The 20,214-nt window shown below is 39.6% G+C and overlaps 1 protein-coding gene across 1 annotated transcript; it reads right to left on the bottom strand.

Annotated features, from left to right (window-relative positions):
* Nucleotides 1-325: 325 nt before the first annotated feature.
* Nucleotides 326-8,379, bottom strand: LOC111588032 (taste receptor type 1 member 3). The gene is made up of 8 exons (XM_023298140.3): nucleotides 8,082-8,379; nucleotides 7,666-7,966; nucleotides 6,507-6,863; nucleotides 6,006-6,413; nucleotides 5,677-5,877; nucleotides 5,402-5,540; nucleotides 1,356-1,726; nucleotides 326-1,273 (listed from the first exon to the last, which is right to left on the bottom strand). Exons 1-8 carry the CDS (start codon nucleotides 8,282-8,284, stop codon nucleotides 680-682), a joined length of 2,574 nt encoding a protein of 857 aa, XP_023153908.2. The 5' UTR covers nucleotides 8,285-8,379; the 3' UTR covers nucleotides 326-679.
* Between the last annotated feature and the right edge of the window lie 11,835 nt (nucleotides 8,380-20,214).

The raw sequence follows: 20,214 nt of genomic DNA, 5'->3' as shown, positions 1-20,214 counted from the left end.
AAAAGGCAGTGGTAAGATATGTTAGCATCTTTTTAATATCTATGGTTAGACTGAGATTAATATGCATTGTGCTAAATTCACAATCAGAGTGTGGTATCTACTGTCAGATGTACGTCACTTGTGTGTTGATTACTTCACATTGTTTAATATTATTTTATTTCTTGTGATCTGCAGATTATACAGCCACCCTGGCGAGTTATTTTTGCTACCTTTACTGAAAAAGTTTGAATGCTTCATCTACTACTGATACATTTTTGTAGGAAGACCCATCACTGTCTTGATGTATCTTCAGATTTAAGGAAAAAATAAATTCAAAGAAAGCACATCTCATAGCATGTTTAATTCCACCACTCTTGTTATTCAGTTTATGCAGCTGTTACGGACATTCATATCAACATCATTAATTTTCTCAAATTATTATTAAAAATTAATCATTATATAATTATACAAAATATATTGTTTCTAGACTTCATGCATAAGAAATTAACGTGTCTTATTTTTTACATGATTACAGACTCATTCAGGGAACAAAGTTATTGTTGCTTGATATAATAGTGCATTTTTTTTGCCTTTAGGCCTAAACTATGCTATTTTTTGTTCATTTACAACTGTATGTACAAAAGCATGCGAATCTACATTTTTGGTTTTATTCATAGAACAGTGTAGTAGCAGTCCTGGTTTATTTCTCTGGCTGTGGCTGTGGCTGTGGCTCCTCCTGAGCCTGTGTTGGTGGGATGCCCTCCAAGAAGGTGCAGAAGTGCTTTGGTGTATTGAGATCAGGTTTCCTTAACAGTAAGTAGCACTTTGGGAAGTAATAGGCTGCCATTAGTCCAAAGTTGCTTGCCAGGATGAAATAAACATGGACGACTGACTTAAGTTTGGGCTCTAAGCCAATGTAGATAGGAATAAAGATCACCCAAGTCACACAGTAGATCAGGGTGGAAAAGGTGATGTCCCTGGCCAGGTTATACTGGTGAAGAGGCTTCATTGCCATGAAGGTGCACATGAATGACACAAGGGCCATTGCGCCATTGAAACCTTGCATTAGGGCCAGTCCAGACAAAGGTAGCACTGGACATGACAGGAATGATCTTACAAAGTCTATCGTCATATCTGCCACATATTGAGACAGTGACGGTCCTCCTTGGACAAACCAGCCACAGAGACCAGCCTGCACAGCGCAGCAGATGAGTACAAACAACCAGCTTCCAGGGCCTCTTATTATGTGCAGGTGAGAGGCGGCCATCTCTGGGAACTCCGTCACGTAGAAAATCTGTGTGAACACAAGCCTGGTTAAAATGTGCGCTTTTTATTTTATCCTACAGTACAGTGACGTACAACCTGTCGTTCCTCACCTGCAGCGAGATAGACATGACAACTGAGAGAGAAACAGTTTGGAAAATGGAGGTGAGGGGCAGCTGAAGATGACACACCACGTCTCCTGGTTCCCCCAGGAAGAGTAGCAGACTGAAACAGGTTCCCATCAGGCCTAGCAGAGCCACAAAACTCAGGGCTCCCCCCGAGGCCTTTACCAGGGGTGTCCCTCTGTGCATCAGGAACACGATGGCCACAGACCCCTGACATATCTGCAGTGCCACCCCGATCAGAATCATTACCAGGGCCTCAGTCGTGTTCCAGGACAAAACTTCAAAGATGGGATCAGTGCAGTTAGTGCTGCGGATCAGGGACCACTGGCGCTCAGGACACTTAGTGCACTGGATGTCCTCTATGAAACAGAAAGCACAACAGGAAAACTGATTTGGTTAACAAGCACGTCATGCAGAAATCAAACCAAATCGTGGATGCATGTTAACCCTCGTGTCGTCCTGCGGGTCAGAATTGACCTGTTTTAAAGTTTGAAAATGTGGAAAAAATCTATATTTTCACAATGAAACTTTTGATGTCCACATTTTTGAAAAACGAAATGTTAAAAATGTTTCTTAAGAACATTCACACAAAAAATCAACCAAAATCCAGCGAAATTCGCTGGATTTTGGTTGATTTTTATGTGAATGTTCTTAAAGAAAATATCGGAAGTTTTAGTGATATATATGGAATCACTTTAGATATTTTTAGGATTTTGTTTTTGAAGATTTTTACTAATTTTTTGAAAATATTTACAAGAATTGTCTTGCCAATTTTTTTTTTTAAATAAAACTTTTAAGGAAAACTTTTAAAGAATTATTGGAATGTTTCTTCCTGAAGGTTCTGCAATTTTCAGAAATTTGGGGGATTTTTTTTGCTGAATTTTTTGATTTTTTTCAGACAAGGAAACAGTATTTTTTGGTGCCCGTAAATGAGGACAACAGCAGGGTTAAGCATGGTTCGATTGCATCAGGGAAATGTGCTTTTATGCTGTCTTGCAGAGGGTGAGATGAGAAGATCAATACCACTCTCTCCTCTGTGTATCAGAGCTGGAGCTGCAGCCAGCAGTTGATTAGCCTTACTTAGTATAAAGACTGGAAGCAGGAGAAATAGCTGGCCCGGCTCTCTCTGAAGGAAACAATATCACCTAAAAGCACCTCTAAACAACATCAAGTCAGGGTTTTCAGAGGGTCTTTGTGTGGGATTATTTCTTGGCTGCATGTAGTGACTTCCTGGAGTCTTTCCTGGTTGCCTGGCAACCTCATGATGATAATAAGACTCTTGGTAGTAGCTGCGCCTAGACCAGGCATGGGCAAACTACGGCCCCGGGGCCACATACGGCCCTTTGGGCTTTTCAATCCGGCCCGCGAAATAATTTGGTCAATATTAGAATTGACGAAATTACAGTAAAGACCACATTCATTTGGCCTTGTCCTGCAGAACCCGGCGTTTCTGTTGACCCCACTAGATGGCGCACTCCAGACACAAGTGGCCTTTGTTGGTTTATTCTCTCTTCTTCTTCCACTTTACAACTGCGTTGAGCCCTGCTTTAAGAATGAGTGGATCAAAGAAAAGTCGATAGTGAGTGTCGAGTGTTTCAGAAGGAGTGGACTACTAAATATTTTTTTCGTTAAAGTCCGTTCAAAAGCTGTATGTCTTATTTCCAATGACACCGTTGCGGTTTTTAAAGAATACAATCTCAGCCGACACTTTTCCACGAAGCATGCTAACTATGCTAGCAACCAGTCAGCACAGAACAGACAGCTACGGCTCAGAGGTTGGCAGCCAGTTTACAGACTCAGCAAATACTTTCTTCGACAAACGACGAGAGTCAAGCACGAAGGCAAGTTATTTGCTAGCATTCAAAATAGCAAAGGCTAGCAAGCCTTTCTCCGAAGGGGAGCTTTTGAAAGAATGCATGGTAGAGACAGCAGGGGTCCGTTTCACGAAGCAGTTTCAACAAACTTTAACCCTGAACTCTGAGTTGATCTACTCTGAGATAGAAAACTCTGAGTTTTCGGTTTCACAACGGCTGATTCGAGTTGATTTAATCAACTCGGAGTAGTTTCACCCGGAGTTAAGCGCGTGCACCACAACTCTGAAAAGCCAGCATCAATGGAACCCCGATTCGACGAGTCACCATGGCAACGGGGAAGCGGAGGACTACACCGCTTGAATTGGAAATCTTAATGCGCTTATATAGCGAGTTTGAGCACGTTTTTAGAAAGAAGTGCAACACCTGCAGCTGCAAAAGAGAGGGAGACGGTGTGGGAGAACATTGCTGCCCGGGTCAATGTGTAAGTTTAAATCACAATAATATTACAGGAAAACTGTTTAATAGCAGCCTATTCTGTTATTTCATTTAGGTGCAATCCTGCGGGGGAGAAGCGCATGTGGCAGCAGCTTAAGATGAAATATAAAAACATTTTTAAAACAGGTAAGAAGTCGGCATAATCTCATGGAGCTACTTCATTTTGATCATGTTTTACATTGTAAAGTAGCTTAATTATTAAGTGGCTGTTTGACTGTGCAGTGGTTTTATCCCACACATAGCCTAAATGTGGATGTGGACCATGGAATCCATGAAGGGGAAAACTGGAGCAGAGGACTTGTACGACAGGGTGTCTGGGGTCATCAAGAGGCTGAAGCTGCCTTGGTGTAAACTTGCCAATGTCACCAAGGATGGATCGCCCAACTTGACAGGAAAAAACGTCGGGCTGCTGTGAAGAATCCAGGATAAGGTGAAGGAGGAAAACCCTGAGCTGGATGTGATTTTCCTGCTCTGCATAATCCATCAGGAAGCGCTCTGTAAGTCTGTTTTGCATCTTGATCATGTCGTGAAGCCAGTTGTAAAACTCGTTAACTTTATAAGAGCGAGAGGGCTTCAGCATCGTTAGCTCATTAAGTTTCTTGAAGAAACTTATGCTGATCACCAGGACTTGCTTGACCACTCTAATGTCCGCTGGTTAAGTTTGGGGGAAAAAAGGGTGACCAACAACACTGTTCCCACTGAAACTGAATGTGAGTATTCTTTACTTTGTCAGTGATGTCTTTAACATCTAATTCATATTAGTTTGCACAATTTCCATCCATCTGATGCTGGTCTGGCCCATCTGTCGAATTTCAAAACTCAATGTGGCCCCTGAGCCAAAAAGTTTGCCCACCCCTGGTATAGACAATAAAGAGGTCCACACATAATCCATGCAATACTACAAAAGATCATTTACACAGTTTGCTTCTTTCACAAATGAAATAAAAAGAGCTACAACAAGTCAATTAGTGGGTTTTAGAGGTGCTGGCAGGTAGATTTTAGACAATCTGTTTCTCTCACCATTTATACTGTATGAAACTAACCTGCTGAATGGAGCCTTATATTTACTGTACACTGTAAAATAAATACATTTAAAAAAGAAAAATAATAGTCATGCAATTGGGGCACAATAAATACAATAAAAAACAAACAAAAAACCAAGCAAACAAAAAAAATGAAAACAATCATCTAATAAGAATACAGTAATTTTACATAATTAAAATATACTTTCAAGCCTTAACTTTACATGAGATCGTGTGTATTTTTATGTGTATATTCTATATACTGATATAGAGAAACACATATATTGACACACAGGTAGAGAAATTATGTACTGAATATATAATGCTAAAGACCTATGTTTTGACAACTTGTCTAAATTTAGGTTTGAAACTTTTGCGCAAGATCTCTCTCATTTAACAAAGAAATGTCACAAAATAATAGGAACAATGATTCTTTTTCTGTTAACTGTTACTAGTTCTATCTAAATTTTAGAAATATATTTATAGTAGTAAATTTGTAAGAATGTCTTCCATTAAAAAATGGAGAATATCTGTTAAATTAATATGATTTGCAATATAAGTATTTTAAAAATGTTATAATTATTGAAAGTAATAGGTTTTTAATGCTATTTTACTTTAGATGTGTGAAGTCAGTGAGTTTCTCAAAATGTTGCACTCTTATATTGGGTCACATGTCTGAGAGATGAGTGGACGACCACATTACCCTTATTTGCCTGGTAAGTGCCTGGCAAACAGTCGATGCAATCAAAACAGCAGGAATGGAAACCTTTGACTCTGCGAACCTGGCCTGGATCACAGTCTGCTGAACAGGTGGACAGAGGAACCTCTGTCCTCAGAGGAACCTGCAAAAGTTGTGGTAAAAAAAAAAAAGAAGTTATTTTAGGAACCCAAATTGGATCATATTCAGACTGAATTTGATCCCAGAGTTTGTGAATTTCATCATTTGATATTGTTTTTGTCTTGGATTACTGAAGTTACCGCTGTAGTGTTCCATTTAAAGAGTGAATTGTTGATTAACAGTTTTTCATAAAAGCTTCCAACAGTGTTGAACTCCACACCACCTGTGGGTTTGAACTCCCACTGAATCACATCGTAGCCTATGTTTGGGTTGCCACTACTGTCAAAAACTAAATGTTTGCCATTTATGTCAACAGTAGTATTCCTTATAACCTCCAGCAACTGCAAAACAAGAATTTATTGATTACTTAATTTCAGTGTTTCTTAAAAAAAAAAAAAAAAAAAAATCCAAAACTTGTACAGTCACACATATAGCAGACAAAAAATTAATAAAAAAAATGAAATATCACCTTCCAGGGATAGATTTTGGTTCCTGGATCCCACTTACATGCAGTTGCATTGCACTCCAGCAGGTTGTGCAGTGCCTGTGCTGCACTGTAGACGGCAGCATACACACCAAAAGCTGTGCGGTTCACTGCAGGGTCCGTCACCAGGCTAATGTTAGCAGGTGACAAGTTCCAACATTGTGGACAGGGATTGCTAGGATTTGTCGCTGGAGGGGGCACGTTGGCCCTCTCCTGGCTCAGTTTGAGGAAGAGCTCCTCCGTGTAGTCAGTGAGCAGATCCAGGATCTGTGTCTTGTCAATGAATGCAATGATTGTACCAACATTTTGGATGTTGTTGAGCGAAGTCAGTCGATTGTGGATGGCCCAACTTGTGCTGGCGACCCACACACCTGTGACATTCCTGCGGATAACCTGGAATAGATTGGATTGGATGATTGGTACTGAAATAATCTGTCCATGAATGGCATGCAGTACTTGTCCTGAGTCCTAAGTGGCTTCACTCACCTCTTTAAAAAGGACCTCTGCTTGCTCTGGGAGAGAAAACACCACTACCACACCAACTTTGGTGGCTATGATATTGTCAATGATCGTTTCAACCACCGGCACAGGGTCAGTGTAAACGGGAATCAGGCCCTGATAGGCCACACAGATGGACATGTTTTCTGCCACTTTGGAAAACTGCTGCACACCTTGTTGTCCATACTCTTCTTCACTGCCCACCACCGCCACCCAGGTCCAGTTAAACTCTTTCATTAGCTGTGCCATGACATCCACTTGCCGTTTGTCAGTGGGCACCGTACGGAAGAATGACGGGTAGAGAAGACTGTCAGAGAATTTGTCACTGGTGGCACCGTAGCTTATCTGAAGTGAGAATGATGTCACTTTTGAATTAAAAACAGTTCATTATCGACACATGAGACATAATGCATCTCCACTGATGTGATAGAAATTAAATTGCAACAAGATATCTGTGTGGGTTTAATATTATCAGAAATTCAGAAAACTAACAATTAACCCTCGTGTCGTCCTGCGGGTCAAAATTGACCCATTTTAAAGTTCGAAAATGTGGAAAAAATATATATTTTCACAGTGAAACTTGTGATGTCTACATTTTCAACATTTTTGGGAAATCTTTGAACATTTTTTGGTGGAATAAAAGAAGTGTTAAAAATGTTTCTTACATTCACAAAAAAAATCATTTTTTTGTGAATGCTCTTAAAGAAAATATTAGAAGTTTTACTGATATATATGGAATCACTTTAGATATTTTTAGGATGTTTTTGGAAGATTTTTACACATTTTTTGAAAATATGTTCAAGAATTTTCTTGCTAAATTTGGGGTTTTCTTTTTAAAAAATAAAACTTCTAAGGGAAATTTTTAAAGAATTATTGGAATTTTCTTCCTGAAGGTTTTGCAAATTTTCATAAATTTGGGGGAATGTTTTGCTGAATTTTTAGATTTTTTTTCAGTCAAGGAAACAATATTTTTTTTGGTGCCCATAAATGAGGACAACAGGAGGGTTAAACAACCAACAGCAATGAAGGGAAAAAAATGACCATTCTTTGACATAAATGTTTAGATTTACTCTGTTCATACATGATGCCAAATCTGCTCTGCAAGATAACATATGCCACATATAACCAAATGAATTTGTGACCAAACCTGTGGCATCAGAAAGAATCCCAGGAGTTTTCCGATGATCGACACCATCTCTGAGCTATAAGGCCCAATGACGACTGATATGCTGGTCTCATAGTCGGTGTAGTTACACTTCACAGACAGCACTTTGTCGGATTTTGCGGTGAGGAAGGAGATTGTAGGCTTCACCACGACGGCAGCTTGTCTGCATGTGTCATATATTTCATAACCTAACTTGATGCCAGGGAGCAGAGTTTGGTTTGCGTTGATCTCATCCACAGCGTATTTCATGACAATAGCGAGGCCCAGTCCGTATTCATTAATACTGTGGCAACACAGGCAGAAAATAAACCCAAAGTACAACCCTTGTTAGTCAGGTTAAGCACACATATTGATACACAATCTCAGACACAATGGCTACAAAATTCTTAGCCACTTACCTCTCACAGCTGATGTTGTCAGGCTCCCTCCTCAGGCTGAGGTTGCTGGTGAGCAGGTTAATGGGAAAAAGCCCCCCGAGCATAATGTCTCCGGACAAATTGAAGAGGCTGGTAGAAATGCTGTGGAACCACTCGGGTGGACTCACACTGCAGCTCGGTGTGAACACCCAACACACAACCAGCAGAATGAAACATGAAGCCATGGTGCAGATAAACTGGAGACTGAAGGTAGAGAATTGAGAACAGTCTGCATATGTGTCAGCGCGTCATGAATTATTGTTGCATGCAAATCCACCTGCAAACCCCAAAGCCCTCCCTTCCCCTGCCACCTGATTATGTCATTCAGGAATAGCAAATCAAGTTAATTCGTCCTTTAAATATTGACCAGCATTTACATTTAATTTGTCATATGACTGGACATGACCTGTTGAATTTAAATACGATGAAGAATGTTTTAACTTACTGGGAAAAAAAAAACAATAGTTGTAGCAATAATTGCACTTTTGTGTGTGTGTTAACAGATTTTGTCTAAATACTAGAGTTTTAATTTTAACCCTCGTGTTGTCCTGCTGGTCAAAATTGACCTGTTTTAAAGTTTGAAGATGTGGGGAAAAAAAAATTTTCACAGTGAAACTTCTGATGTCCACATTTTCAACATTTTTTATGAAATTTTTGAACATTTTTTTTTGGCGGAAAAAAGAAATGACGGAAAAAAGAAATGACGGAAAAGAAATGTTAAGAACATTCACAAAAAAATCAACCAAAATCCAGCGAAATTCGCTGGATTTTGGTTGATTTTTTTGTGAATGTCCTTAAGAGAATATTAGAAATTTTACTGATATATATGTAATCACTTTAGATATTTTTGAGATTTTTTTGGAAGATTTTTACTCATTTTTTGAAAATATTTACAAGAATTTTCTTGCCAAATTTGGGGGATTTTTTTTTTTTTTTTTTTTAAATAAAACTTTTAAGGGAAACTTAAAGAATTATTGGAATTTTCTTTCTGAAGGTTTTGCAAATTTTCAGAAATTTGGGGATTTTTTTTGCTGAATTTTTTAATTTTTTTCAGACAAGGAAACAATACCTTACTGGCATTCACATCATTAAAGTGTTGCGTGTGAGAAGGACAGGCTCTCGTTGTGTGTGTGTGTGTGTGTGTGTGTCTGCTGCACAGGTGGTGTTCATCGTTCCGGAGCATTTTCCTGACATTTGCTTGTGGTTTGAATTTTGATGCTCTTCGGTGTAACTATCTGTCAGGAGATGAGCACATACAATGAAATTCCTTGTTTACTTACCTGCCCTGAGTTGATAACGCAGCAAAACTTCTCCTGGGAAATGTTCGTTTTCATTCGGGTTGCTTATCACGTTGTGTTAGTGAAAACTTGTTCTACTTTTCTCCTGTTGCTGCTCCTACTGTGAGCCCATGAAAACAACTAATAAGTGTTTCCCCTGATGGTGATGATGTTAGTAACATTCTATACATTAGGATCCATTTTACTGCGTGTTTTGTATCTTTCATTACATGTTGTAATCACCCCAGTGCTGCTTTTGCATGTTCATTTGCATGCAGTGCTGTTCATGCATATGAAAGCAAATTGACATATTTCCTCCCATAATATTTGCATACAGCCACAGTGGACATACACTCTTTTAAAAGCTCTTCTGATATAACTTGAAACCAGCTTTGAAGTTTTTGCCTAAAAGTTCAGTTTTCTCTTGCTATTACAGGTCCAGGTTGCCTTTGAAAATCATATAGCTTATATTTCCTTTTCTGTGTTTTAGTATCCAGCACGGCACTTTTAACTGCATTTGTATGAAGCAGTGCTGTGCAAACAAACTAGGGACACACTGGGCAGGTTATCAGTCAATAACTGGGTCACAGACATTCGTAAAGACAGATAACAACCTGACAGTGAGATCACTATTCTGCCTAGTATCCATTTTGTTTGCTTTTCTACCATGTTAAAGAACATATAAAAACATGCAATGAGGCAAATGAGTGTCAGAAAAAGGCAAAATGTATTTATTATTATATATAGTGTATCCAGCATTATAATCGAGTCATTACATTTAAATATCACCATTAAAGTCAACACGGTTTCCATCTGCTTTATTTTTGCCCGTGTTTTTTCCCTACATAATACTAGCAAATATTTAAATTTGAAAACTTTTCCTTCAAATGTCTTGTTAACATAGCAGATCACTCATTCTGTGTAGATGTAGATTCCAGTTATGACTTGCCACAAAAATCCTAAAGTAATTTTTAACAAGGAAATACTCTTGAAGCAAGATGACATTAATCCATCCATCCATTATCTATACACCGCTTAATCCTCATTAGGGTCGCGGGGGGGGCTGGAGCCTATCCCAGCTGACTTGGGGACACGCTGGACAGGTTGCCAGTCTGTCGCAGGGCTACATATATAGTCAAACAATTACATTCACATTCATATTCACACCTACGGGCAATTTAGAATAATCAATTAACCTCAGCATATTTTTGGACTGTGAGAGGAAGCTGGAGAACCTGGAGAAAGTCCATGCATGGACAGGGAGAACATGGAAACTCCATGCAGAAAGATCCCGGGAAAGCCGGGATGCGAACCAGGGATCTTCTAGCTGCAAGGCGAAGGTGCCACCCACAAAGTCACTGTGCAGCCCCACAATAAAAATGATAATCTTTATTTATTTATTTATTTATTTATTTATTTTTATTTATATAGCGCTTTTCAGAATCTAGGTTACAGTGTGCTTAACAGGGCAGCAAAAATGACAGACAAGTCCTAAAATCCTCAGAATTGAAAAGACAGCTAAAAGTACACTGGAAAAAAATGCCCCTCTCAAAACAGGGAAAAAAAAACTTATTTCAAGGAACTTTTATCTTGAAATAAGTGAAATAAATCTGCCAATAGAACAAGTGAAAAATGGCTTGGTAAGATTTCTTGAAATAAGATATGATATTTAGAATATTGAGATCTCAAAATTAGCTGGGAAAACTTATTTTAATTTATATTTTACCAGGATTGTCAAGCTTAGGTGTCTTAAAATAAGCCAGACATGCTAAAGAAAATAGCAGTTTTTCACTCAAAAATAGATTTTTGCTTTCATGTAACCTCCTAATGTGAGATGTATTAAAATTTTTGAGTTTTCTTGTAAAATACAACACAAAACAAGATAATTTCAAGATTGTTTGACTTAACAAGATATTTAAGATGCATTGTCTTAAAACAAGTCCCTCCATCTTTCTGATGTCTCTGTTTAAGTGAATTTATCTTAAATCAATTGGGATGAGACATTTTCACTAAAAATAAGACAAATAGACTTGGTAAGATTTTGAGTTTTTGCAGTGTAGAAAACCAACACAGGGTTGCAGAGGTACACTTCAAAGGAAATCATGTACAATAAAAGTATGTCCAAGGAAGAGATTTAAAAGATATCACTGCTTCAGCTGATCTGATTTCCTCTAACAGATAGTTCCTGAAAAGGCTCTGTCCCTTTAATTTTCTGCCAGGCCCAGGAGCAGACAACAGACCTCTGTCTGATATCTGGAAAGTGACTACTAAAGGTACTAAAAGTTCTGTTACATCTGTTGATCAATCTGGAGTTGATCACCAGATGTTTTTTTGCTCAGGAAGTTAACATAGTCTTTTTAAATCTCTGTGGAATCTGCACTGTAAATAGGCTAAACAAAGGCTACTAACTTAATAATTTCCAGCTATTTTAAGTGTTTCTCTAGAAGCTTGATCTGATTTTAAAAAGTAAGACTTTATTAGAGGGGAATCATTTTTCGGACGGAGGTTAGAAATCTTAAAGCAGCAAGCACATTAACTGACAAACAAGAGGAAGAGGATAAGGACAGAAACCAAAGGGAGGCACGTTCATATAAAGAAGAGTTGTTAATCCAAGTCCTGAGAGGTTCTTTTTGATCACCTTCATGCAAACTCCTAGATAGAAGCAGTGGAGGGAGTGGTCTCTTGTTTAACCCCACGTTGATAATTCTTCTGAATTTCTGAAGTGAACACAAGATTCTCACTGAACAGATTTGAGTTTATTTAAAGCATATTGTCATTTGCCAGATTCACCTCCTGTTCTGCCTTCCAACCTCAAACCTTTTGAAATGCGCTGCTGCAGGTTGTTGTAATTATGTGAATGCAACCTTCCTGCACTGCCGTCAACATTTATCTCATGTACGCTTATCTTTTGATGCGAACAAGCCTGATCTGAGGACATATCAGTTACAGGAAGAGTTTGTTCAGGGACATAAAGGAGGTATTCTGTTGCCTATCTTGTTAGTCATCTTGACGTAAGAAGACCAGTGATGAAACTTCAGTGTTTTTCTTTAGTGCACCCTGTCTGCTCATTCTACCTACGGCTCATTCTTTTATCACAGGCTGACGTTCAAGGGTTTTTTGTCCTCTTTGTGAATGGCTGGGATCACTTTATTTGCAGAAACATTTAAAAACGCTTACATGTCTCCGACTGGATCCAGTGTGTGATTAGTGCGGGCTCAGGGTTTCTGTGCTTGTGTGCAGACAGTGGATGCAGATTAACATCTTGTTTATGTTTGAGCAGCTTTCTTTCTCAAGCATAAATTCACCTTTCGCCTTGTTGTGCGCTGTAGCTAAGGAAAACTTTCATTCATGATCTGCGCAAACGTTACACACATGCAAAGTCCTTTCTGTTTTGCTTGTATCACTCCCAGTGACCTGAACTAGCCTTTATTGCATTGTAATGTGCAATGCTAAATTCAGTTCAATTTTATATGTATAGCTCCAGTTACAGTTCAAATTGTCTCGAGACACATTACAGAACCCATATGCCTGAAAATAAGTACAACAGGTAGAAATGACAATTAAAACACTCAGCAGCAACTTGTGTCCAAAGAGAATGTCTTTTTTTCTCTTTGTAAAATTCACACTTGGCTGCCCATTGGTCTTTTTTTTGGCCTTTTTGCCTTTATGATAGTGAACAGTGGAGAGAAAGTGGAGGAAACGTGGGAGAAAGACATGCAGCAAAGGCTTGGGTTGGACTCGAACCCATGACCGCTGTGTCGCCTGCTCAACCTGCTGAGCTACAGGGGGGCCCATTGTTTTTAATGTAAAGAAATAGCCCCTGTTAGGCAGAATGGTCTTCTGTGGACAAATGAAAACCAAAACTACTTGTGTAGCCACCATAGACTATACAGTCTATGGTAGCCACTAGAGGTTAGGTTAAGAAAATAATTTTTTTCCACACAGCATCGCTATAAAAATTCTCCAGATTCTACATATCATATACATAAACTGTACAGTTTAAGTTAATTTACTCCATCTTGTTTCATACTGTGTGTTGCATTTGGAGTACATTAACATTACAGGGCTGGCATTTCTGTAGCTCAGCCACTAGATGTCAGATGTGTGTACTTTATGGACTTCCAGGACACTCTGCCTTCCCTGTGAAGCTGCTGAAATCTGGCACTTTGCTTGCACATAAAGAATATTTATGATATGAACAGCTGGAACCCTGAGGTGAGAAAGCTCACACTGAGACGTATTGTGTTGCTGGTGATGGAGGAGAGGAGGAGCTCTGTGCAGCCGTGTGGGCAGCAGGTACATTGTGTAGCAAATGGCTGTTTGAACAACTGATAACAGAGGGGAGTCGACCTGCGTAAATGATATTCTCTGCTCTTAATGTTTTGTTTCACTCAGAATCGGACGAAACGTGTTTTGTCCTGCAAGTCTGAAGCCATTTTTGCCCGTGTTTGTCTGTAGATTTCCACGGGTAAGCCTTATGACCTACACTGTTGCACAACACCTCTCATATTGAGAAAACATAGGCCTTCTTTGCATCAGGGAAACATCATACAAGTCCTGATGTGAGGAAATAGATACCCTCTCGCACGTTAGGCTGCTTTGGTGCCTTTGTTCCAGTGTTAATGTGCTGTGGCTGGCAAACATAATATGCCACCGGTGCCCCTTCTGTCTATCCCAACTGGCTGTGACTGTTGCAAAACACAGTCTGAGCTACACTCCCTCCCTTGCAGAGTCCCAGGAATACCACCCGCTCTCCACGCTCCCTCCTTCCCTCCCAACGCTCCCCCCCTCCTGCAGATTGGCCGGATCAGCCTCGCTCTCTAATCTCCATTGCTGGCCTGAGAAACACTGGGCCTGTTGTTGACATGCTGGCCTCATACCCCACAGGGGCTGACAAATTATTAGCCAGCCTCTCTGTGCAGAGTGAGGACAACCAGCCAGCCAGCCAGCAAGTCTATGCAGCCAAGGCAGCAGAGCACTGACCTCTGCTACTGGACATGAGACCATCTGTCTTGACCGGCTCTGTGGCGTTGATGCTGGAAGAAATGTGGGAACGCCGAGATCCCGTTGCGGTGCTGGTCAGGGTCGAACCAGCTGTGGTGTTGTAATAGTCTACAAAATCTGAGTGTGTTATCACAGGCCAAACACATGCTCATGGAGGTGTTTTTACCTCACCTTGAAGAGTTAAATAAAGGATTCATCCTCCCCCATTCTAGCAGCAAAACTTGTTCTTCTTCGTTTCTTTAGGCTGTGTGTATGCGTGCGTGTGTGGCTCACAAGTGTGTTGCAACATCTATTTGTACATACATCCACATGTGCAGAGATGTATAAACAATGGAGTACATTATGGTGCATTGTTTTATTCTACTTACAGTCAGCTAACCTCTCCGACCTTTGCTGTGTTTACCCTTCTCCAATACTTACTACACTTTTCTGTAGAGGTTTATCCATATCTGCAACATGTCAGTGTACACAAAAGTGGGTTTGATAAAATTCAACGAAACGTACATACAAATTAACCTGATTCTTGGAACTATGTTAACACTTTCCAAGGACTGGAACAACAATGTTTGCACTCTCGATTAACTAACCCTCAGGTCAGGGCAAAAAAAAAGAAAAAAGTCTTTGGTGCTCAACCCTGAAAACCATTTACAGTTCAAATCAGGGACAAGAGTGTTTGGCTTCATCTCTGCCAGTCTGCTCTGCTACTAACACAGCGGTGGTTGACTGACTCACAGCAGCCCATGGGGATTGAAGCCGTGAGAATTTTACGAGCTTGTTGAATAATCTGGGTAAAGCGAAGAGAAGTGTTATACCTTGTGCTGTGTGCTTGTGTTATGAAATGAAACAGGATTGGCAGACAGCTGACATGCACCTTTGTCACGCAAAAAAAAAGGAAAGAAAAAGTAGAGCTCCTGTTTTGAGTGTTAGAAGTATTACGTGATTTATTGAGACCGTGAGGACAGAAAGTTGCGGGAGCGATGACAGATGACCTTGAAACCTGAACGATTGATTCGGTTATCAGTTTGTGCAAATGCGCAGCGTTCCAAGTTGGCACAGCTGTGTAAACTCTGCTGACACTGTGGACAAATGAAATGAAGTACAGTTTGTGCAGCTTGGTTTGTAGATCTACACAAAGCTGCAGCAGAATATGTAGAAGATATTGCATATATGCATAGAAGAAACATTTTGTGCTCAGTGGTCATCGTGCACATGTTATACTTGGGAGATTTCAATGTACCCTCTGTGTTTTCTGTCATTTTTTTTCAGTATCTCTGCACAGCACAGTCTGTTTTGTATCGCATGTGTGTGCGCATATGTATGTGTGCGTGTGCGCCTCTGTGGTGGTGTCATGTTACATCCCAAAGCGAAGTGATAGGCCTCATCTGTCATCCTTCCGTCTGTGACTCATCGGACGAGTTATCTGTAATCTCTGAGTGAGCCTGTCCCCGCTTCTTGTGGTTTTTAACCTGCTGGAACGGGTGTTTCCTACAGTAAAGTGATATTACAGTTATACAGCAATGGAATATTAAAAATGCATTGTGGTGCAAAGGTTTTGGAGGGGGGATAAAATGTCCAAGCACATTAAAGTGACTATAATTGCTTGTTTTGCGATAATCATGTATGAAATGACAACTTGAACCTACAGAGAAACGTCACATGAATTTAAATCCCCTCGTTTTAATGCAGCTTTATGCAGTCTCTCAGCTTGTTGTTTTGTCTGGTCCTCAATTTTACAGTTCTGAAAGGGGAAAATGCTCAAAAATCCCAGTGTTCACTTCTAAATGGTAGACCAAAATGGCTAGCTGGTGAACACAGTTGAGCATTTAGCAGCTAAAATGACCAGTGGATGCAAGACAAGTCTTACAAAGAGTGAATATTTACCTTAAATTGGTCGGTAGAAACACCATTGAATATATAGACCTTTATTTATTGCAGTTGTAAACGTTTTAATTTTTTAATGAGCAAGTACAGCTGAATATTAAAGTTTAAAAGTCAGTGTTTCTGCCATATCAAATAGAGCATCTGATGTTAACTGTGCGCACGTTCAGCCAAGTGTCATTTAATATTCCCTAAAAATAAAGGTGCTGTTTCCTTCAGACCAGTGGAGGCCAGAGCTTCCACACTTCACAAGCTTCAGGAGAAACTCCGGAGTCGGAGGCAAGACCGCTGGCAACAATGACCCAGTGTTTTCAGATGATGTTCCCTCTTAAAGGTGAAGCCTCTCCTCCATTCAAGCCTCATGTCAAGTGAGGTAGCCAGTTGGTGAGCAGCTGGAAAAACATCCTATGAGTGGGTGGCTGCATCAGAACAGTAAGAAATTGTTGTCACTTGAAAGACTTGGAAGTTTGAGAAGCAGGGAACAAGCGAGTGCAGTGGAATTTTACCAGGTCAGACTTATGTAAGAGGCTGAGCTGACACAGGACAGAGGACACAAGTCATAGAGTCAGACAGAGAAAGAGAGAGCAGCTAGAAAGAGGCAATAATAGGAGGTAATGCAGTGACGCTCTAGTGCTCCAGTGCAGGAGGGAAATGCTGTTTATGGGGAGATACAGGAAGAGCGACGAAAGGTCGGGCTGTCTGGTGCCTGAAGCTCTGTCCTGACAGCATGGCTCTGCCTCTCTTTAGTCCTCTAATTCAGTTTTGCCTCTGTCATTGTTGAACCTTTTCACTCTCCGCTTCCGTCTGACATGAGTCACGCTGCCAGTCATCAGATGATTTGATGTGGTTTTATTAAAAGAAGGTGCGTCTTTCCCTCTGACTCAGTAATTGCTTCCTTCTGAAGAGAGACAGAGATCAGCATCTGCTGTGAAGAACAGAAGAGGAGGAGGAAGGGGCGGCCGAGGCTGTGGGTGGGGAGTTGCCTGTTTTTCAAAAAATACCAGCTGCCACAATCTGACTGTGTGGGTGTCTGTCCTCCTCAGCACAGGTTAGGAGCTGCTCCATGCAGACACATGCCCAGTCATTTCAGAGAACCTGACTCCGTCTCCTCTCACAGTCCTTTTCATGCTTCACACCCCAAGCACTGAGACATGCCTTAATATATGGTACTGCATCGCTGATAAGTGAGTTAGCTTGTGCTTCTGGTTAAGATTTATTGGAAAATGGCTCCATTTCCATAAATGGAGGTCAATTTTTGTGTCTACCTGTAAGATAAAAGAAAACTATCATCACTAAATCATAAACTGTAAAGAGTGGAACAATTCAGTGTCTAATCTTGCACTTATTTAATTAGTTCATGAGAAATATGTGGCAATATGAAATCCATACTTTTAGATATTTTCATTGTTTTTCTCTGGCTGTAAAAACAACAACAACAACAAAAAAAGGGGGAGTTTTGCTTGCCTCTTTAGATGATGTGAAAAAGGGCAGCGTGAATGAAAACACTTGCTTGGACTTACCTGCTCATTAGGCTCAGCACCATCATTTAACTAGAGCAGCCGTCACATTATTCCTATCGCTCCATCACTGACCCAAATTTTCCAGCCATCACTGGTGAGCTACAGATGAAGTCAGTAACTCCGCAGTTTCCAGCTGCTCATTAAGACTGCTTGACAGTGTATCACTATTTCAATTATTTTTAGTGCAGGCAGCCCAAGGGCAGTCGCGTGGGCGAAAGGAAGGAGAGATAAATGAAAGACCGAGACGGATATGAAGGGGAAATGGGCAAAAAAAGACTTATTTTAAAAAATGCATTGTGTTAGGTGGTATCATAATGGTGTCAACAGACATGTCTACTATAAGCTCTACACTTCTTTCGGTTATCTTCTCTGGCCATTGGGGTCAAAGAAGATAAAAATATTTATACTTTTAAGCTTATTTTTTAACAAGCTGCAAACAAGACTGACATATTCATCGCCTTTAAGGTGGCAAATTTAGTTGAATTTGTTGCCTATCACACATCCAGCAGATACAGAGCAGTGTTAACACTGATTTAGAGCTATGATTGTGTCAACCTGGTAGAAACCTGGTAGAATATAGATCAGTGAAGGAGGTTTATATGGTGTGTTTTGTGTTTTGTTTTTTTTTTTACTGGAAACAAAAACTAGTCATAGATGCCTGTTGGAGACAAAAATGGTGCCGTGAAAGTGAATGTAAACAGTTGGGATGTGTGTACACCAACCAGCCACCTAATACTGTGTAGATCCTCCTCGCGCAGCCAAAACAGTGTTTAATTGTTCTGGCATGAACCTCTGGGAGTGTCCTGTGGTGTCTGGCATCAGGATCCTGTGGGTACTGTGGGTTGTTGGGTGAGGCCTCCCTCCATGGATCGCCCTTGGCCCACGGAGGCCCACGGCACAAGCGTGGATGCTTGATGTTGACAGTTTGGAGGCTGAGTCTGCATTCACTGGAAAAAATGCCCCTGTCAAAACAAGAAAAAAATTATTTCAAGGAACTTTTACCTTGAAATAAGTGAAAAAAAAAAATCTGCCAATAGAACAAGTGAAAAATGGCTTGGTAAGATTTTTTAAAATAAGATATGATATTTAGATTATTGAGATCTTAAGATTAGCTTGGAAAACTTATTTTAACCCTCCTGTTTTCCTCATTTACGGGCACCAAAAAATATTGTTTCCTTGTCTGAAAAAAATTGCAAAAAAATTCCCCAAATTTCTAAAAATTTGCAAAAACTTCAGGAAGAAAATTATAATAATTCCTTAAAAGTTTTCCTTAAAAATTTTATTTAAAAAAAATCCCCCAAATTTGGCAAGAAAATTCTTGTAAATATTTTCAAAAAATGAGTAAAAATCTTCCAAAAAAATCCTAAAAATATCTAAAGTGATTACATATATATCAGTAAAACTTGTAATATTTCTTCAAGAACATTCACAAAAAAATCAACCAAAATCCAACGAATTTCGCTGGATTTTGGTTGATTTTTTTTGTGAATGTTTTTAAGAAACATTTTTAGCATTTCTTTTTTCCACCAAAAAATGTTCAAAGATTTCACAAAAAAAATGTTGAAAAGTGGACATCAGAAGTTTCACCATGAAAATATTTTTTTTCCCACATTTTCAAACTTTAAAATGGGTCAGTTTTGACCCGCAGGACGACACGAGGGTTAAACTATATTTTACCAGAATTGTCAAGCTTAGGTGTCTTAAAATGAGCCAGACATGCTAAAAAAATAGCAGTTTTTCACTCAAAAATAGATTTTTGCTTTCATGTAACCTCTTAATTTGAGATGTATTAAACTCATTTTGAGTTTTCTTGTAAAACACAACTCAAAACAAGATATTTAAGATGCATTGTCTTAAAACAAGTCCCTCTATCTTGCTGAAATGTCCCTTGCGAAGTGAATTTATCTTAAATCAAATGGGATGAGACATTTCGACTAAAAATAAGACAAATAGATTTGGTAAGATTTTGAGTTTTTGCAGCGTTGGGTTTTGGTTCTTTGACCTGTTTCATGGAAGGCGTCTTTTTGTCAAGGTGGGGTGTAGACGATCGATGTAAATGTCCGTAGAACTGGTTCATACTGTTTTGAGGTTCATCACTATGAGCAAAACTCTTTATATTACACAAAGACATGTCATCCACTGTTGTGAAAATTTGAATTAGGCCATTTTAATGACAGGTTTCCTTTAAAAAAAAAAAAATACCCCCACTGAAAATATCAATGGTCACTGTAATTGTGACTAAATCCACTGTCCTTTTTCTGTGCCAAAAACATTCTAAACCTGAAGTAACATCTTAATAGTCCTGAGTTACTCTATTCAAGTTGGTATGTAAAAAAAAAATTAAAAATTGGTCTGTAGCAAAGGGACAGCAACACAATAAAGACTGAAACTGTGAAAGTCTTGGTTGTCTGAAATGGCTGAACACTGGGATGCATT

This window comes from Amphiprion ocellaris, chromosome 5, assembly GCF_022539595.1.
Source record: "Amphiprion ocellaris isolate individual 3 ecotype Okinawa chromosome 5, ASM2253959v1, whole genome shotgun sequence".
Taxonomy (NCBI): domain Eukaryota; kingdom Metazoa; phylum Chordata; class Actinopteri; family Pomacentridae; genus Amphiprion; species Amphiprion ocellaris.
Note: the sequence above shows the minus strand (reverse complement) of the source record. Positions and strands in the feature narration are given on the sequence as shown.

Excerpts from the sequence above, each read along its gene's own strand:
- LOC111588032 (XM_023298140.3), bottom strand. The coding sequence starts at position 8,284 with ATGGCTTCATGTTTCATTCTGCTGGTTGTGTGTTGGGTGTTCACACCG. Across the intron at positions 5,878-6,005 it reads CCAAAATCTATCCCTGGAAG|TTGCTGGAGGTTATAAGGAA; the intron begins GTGATATTTCAT and ends CTTGTTTTGCAG. Across the intron at positions 5,541-5,676 it reads TTAAATGGAACACTACAGCG|GTTCCTCTGAGGACAGAGGT; the intron begins GTAACTTCAGTA and ends CAACTTTTGCAG.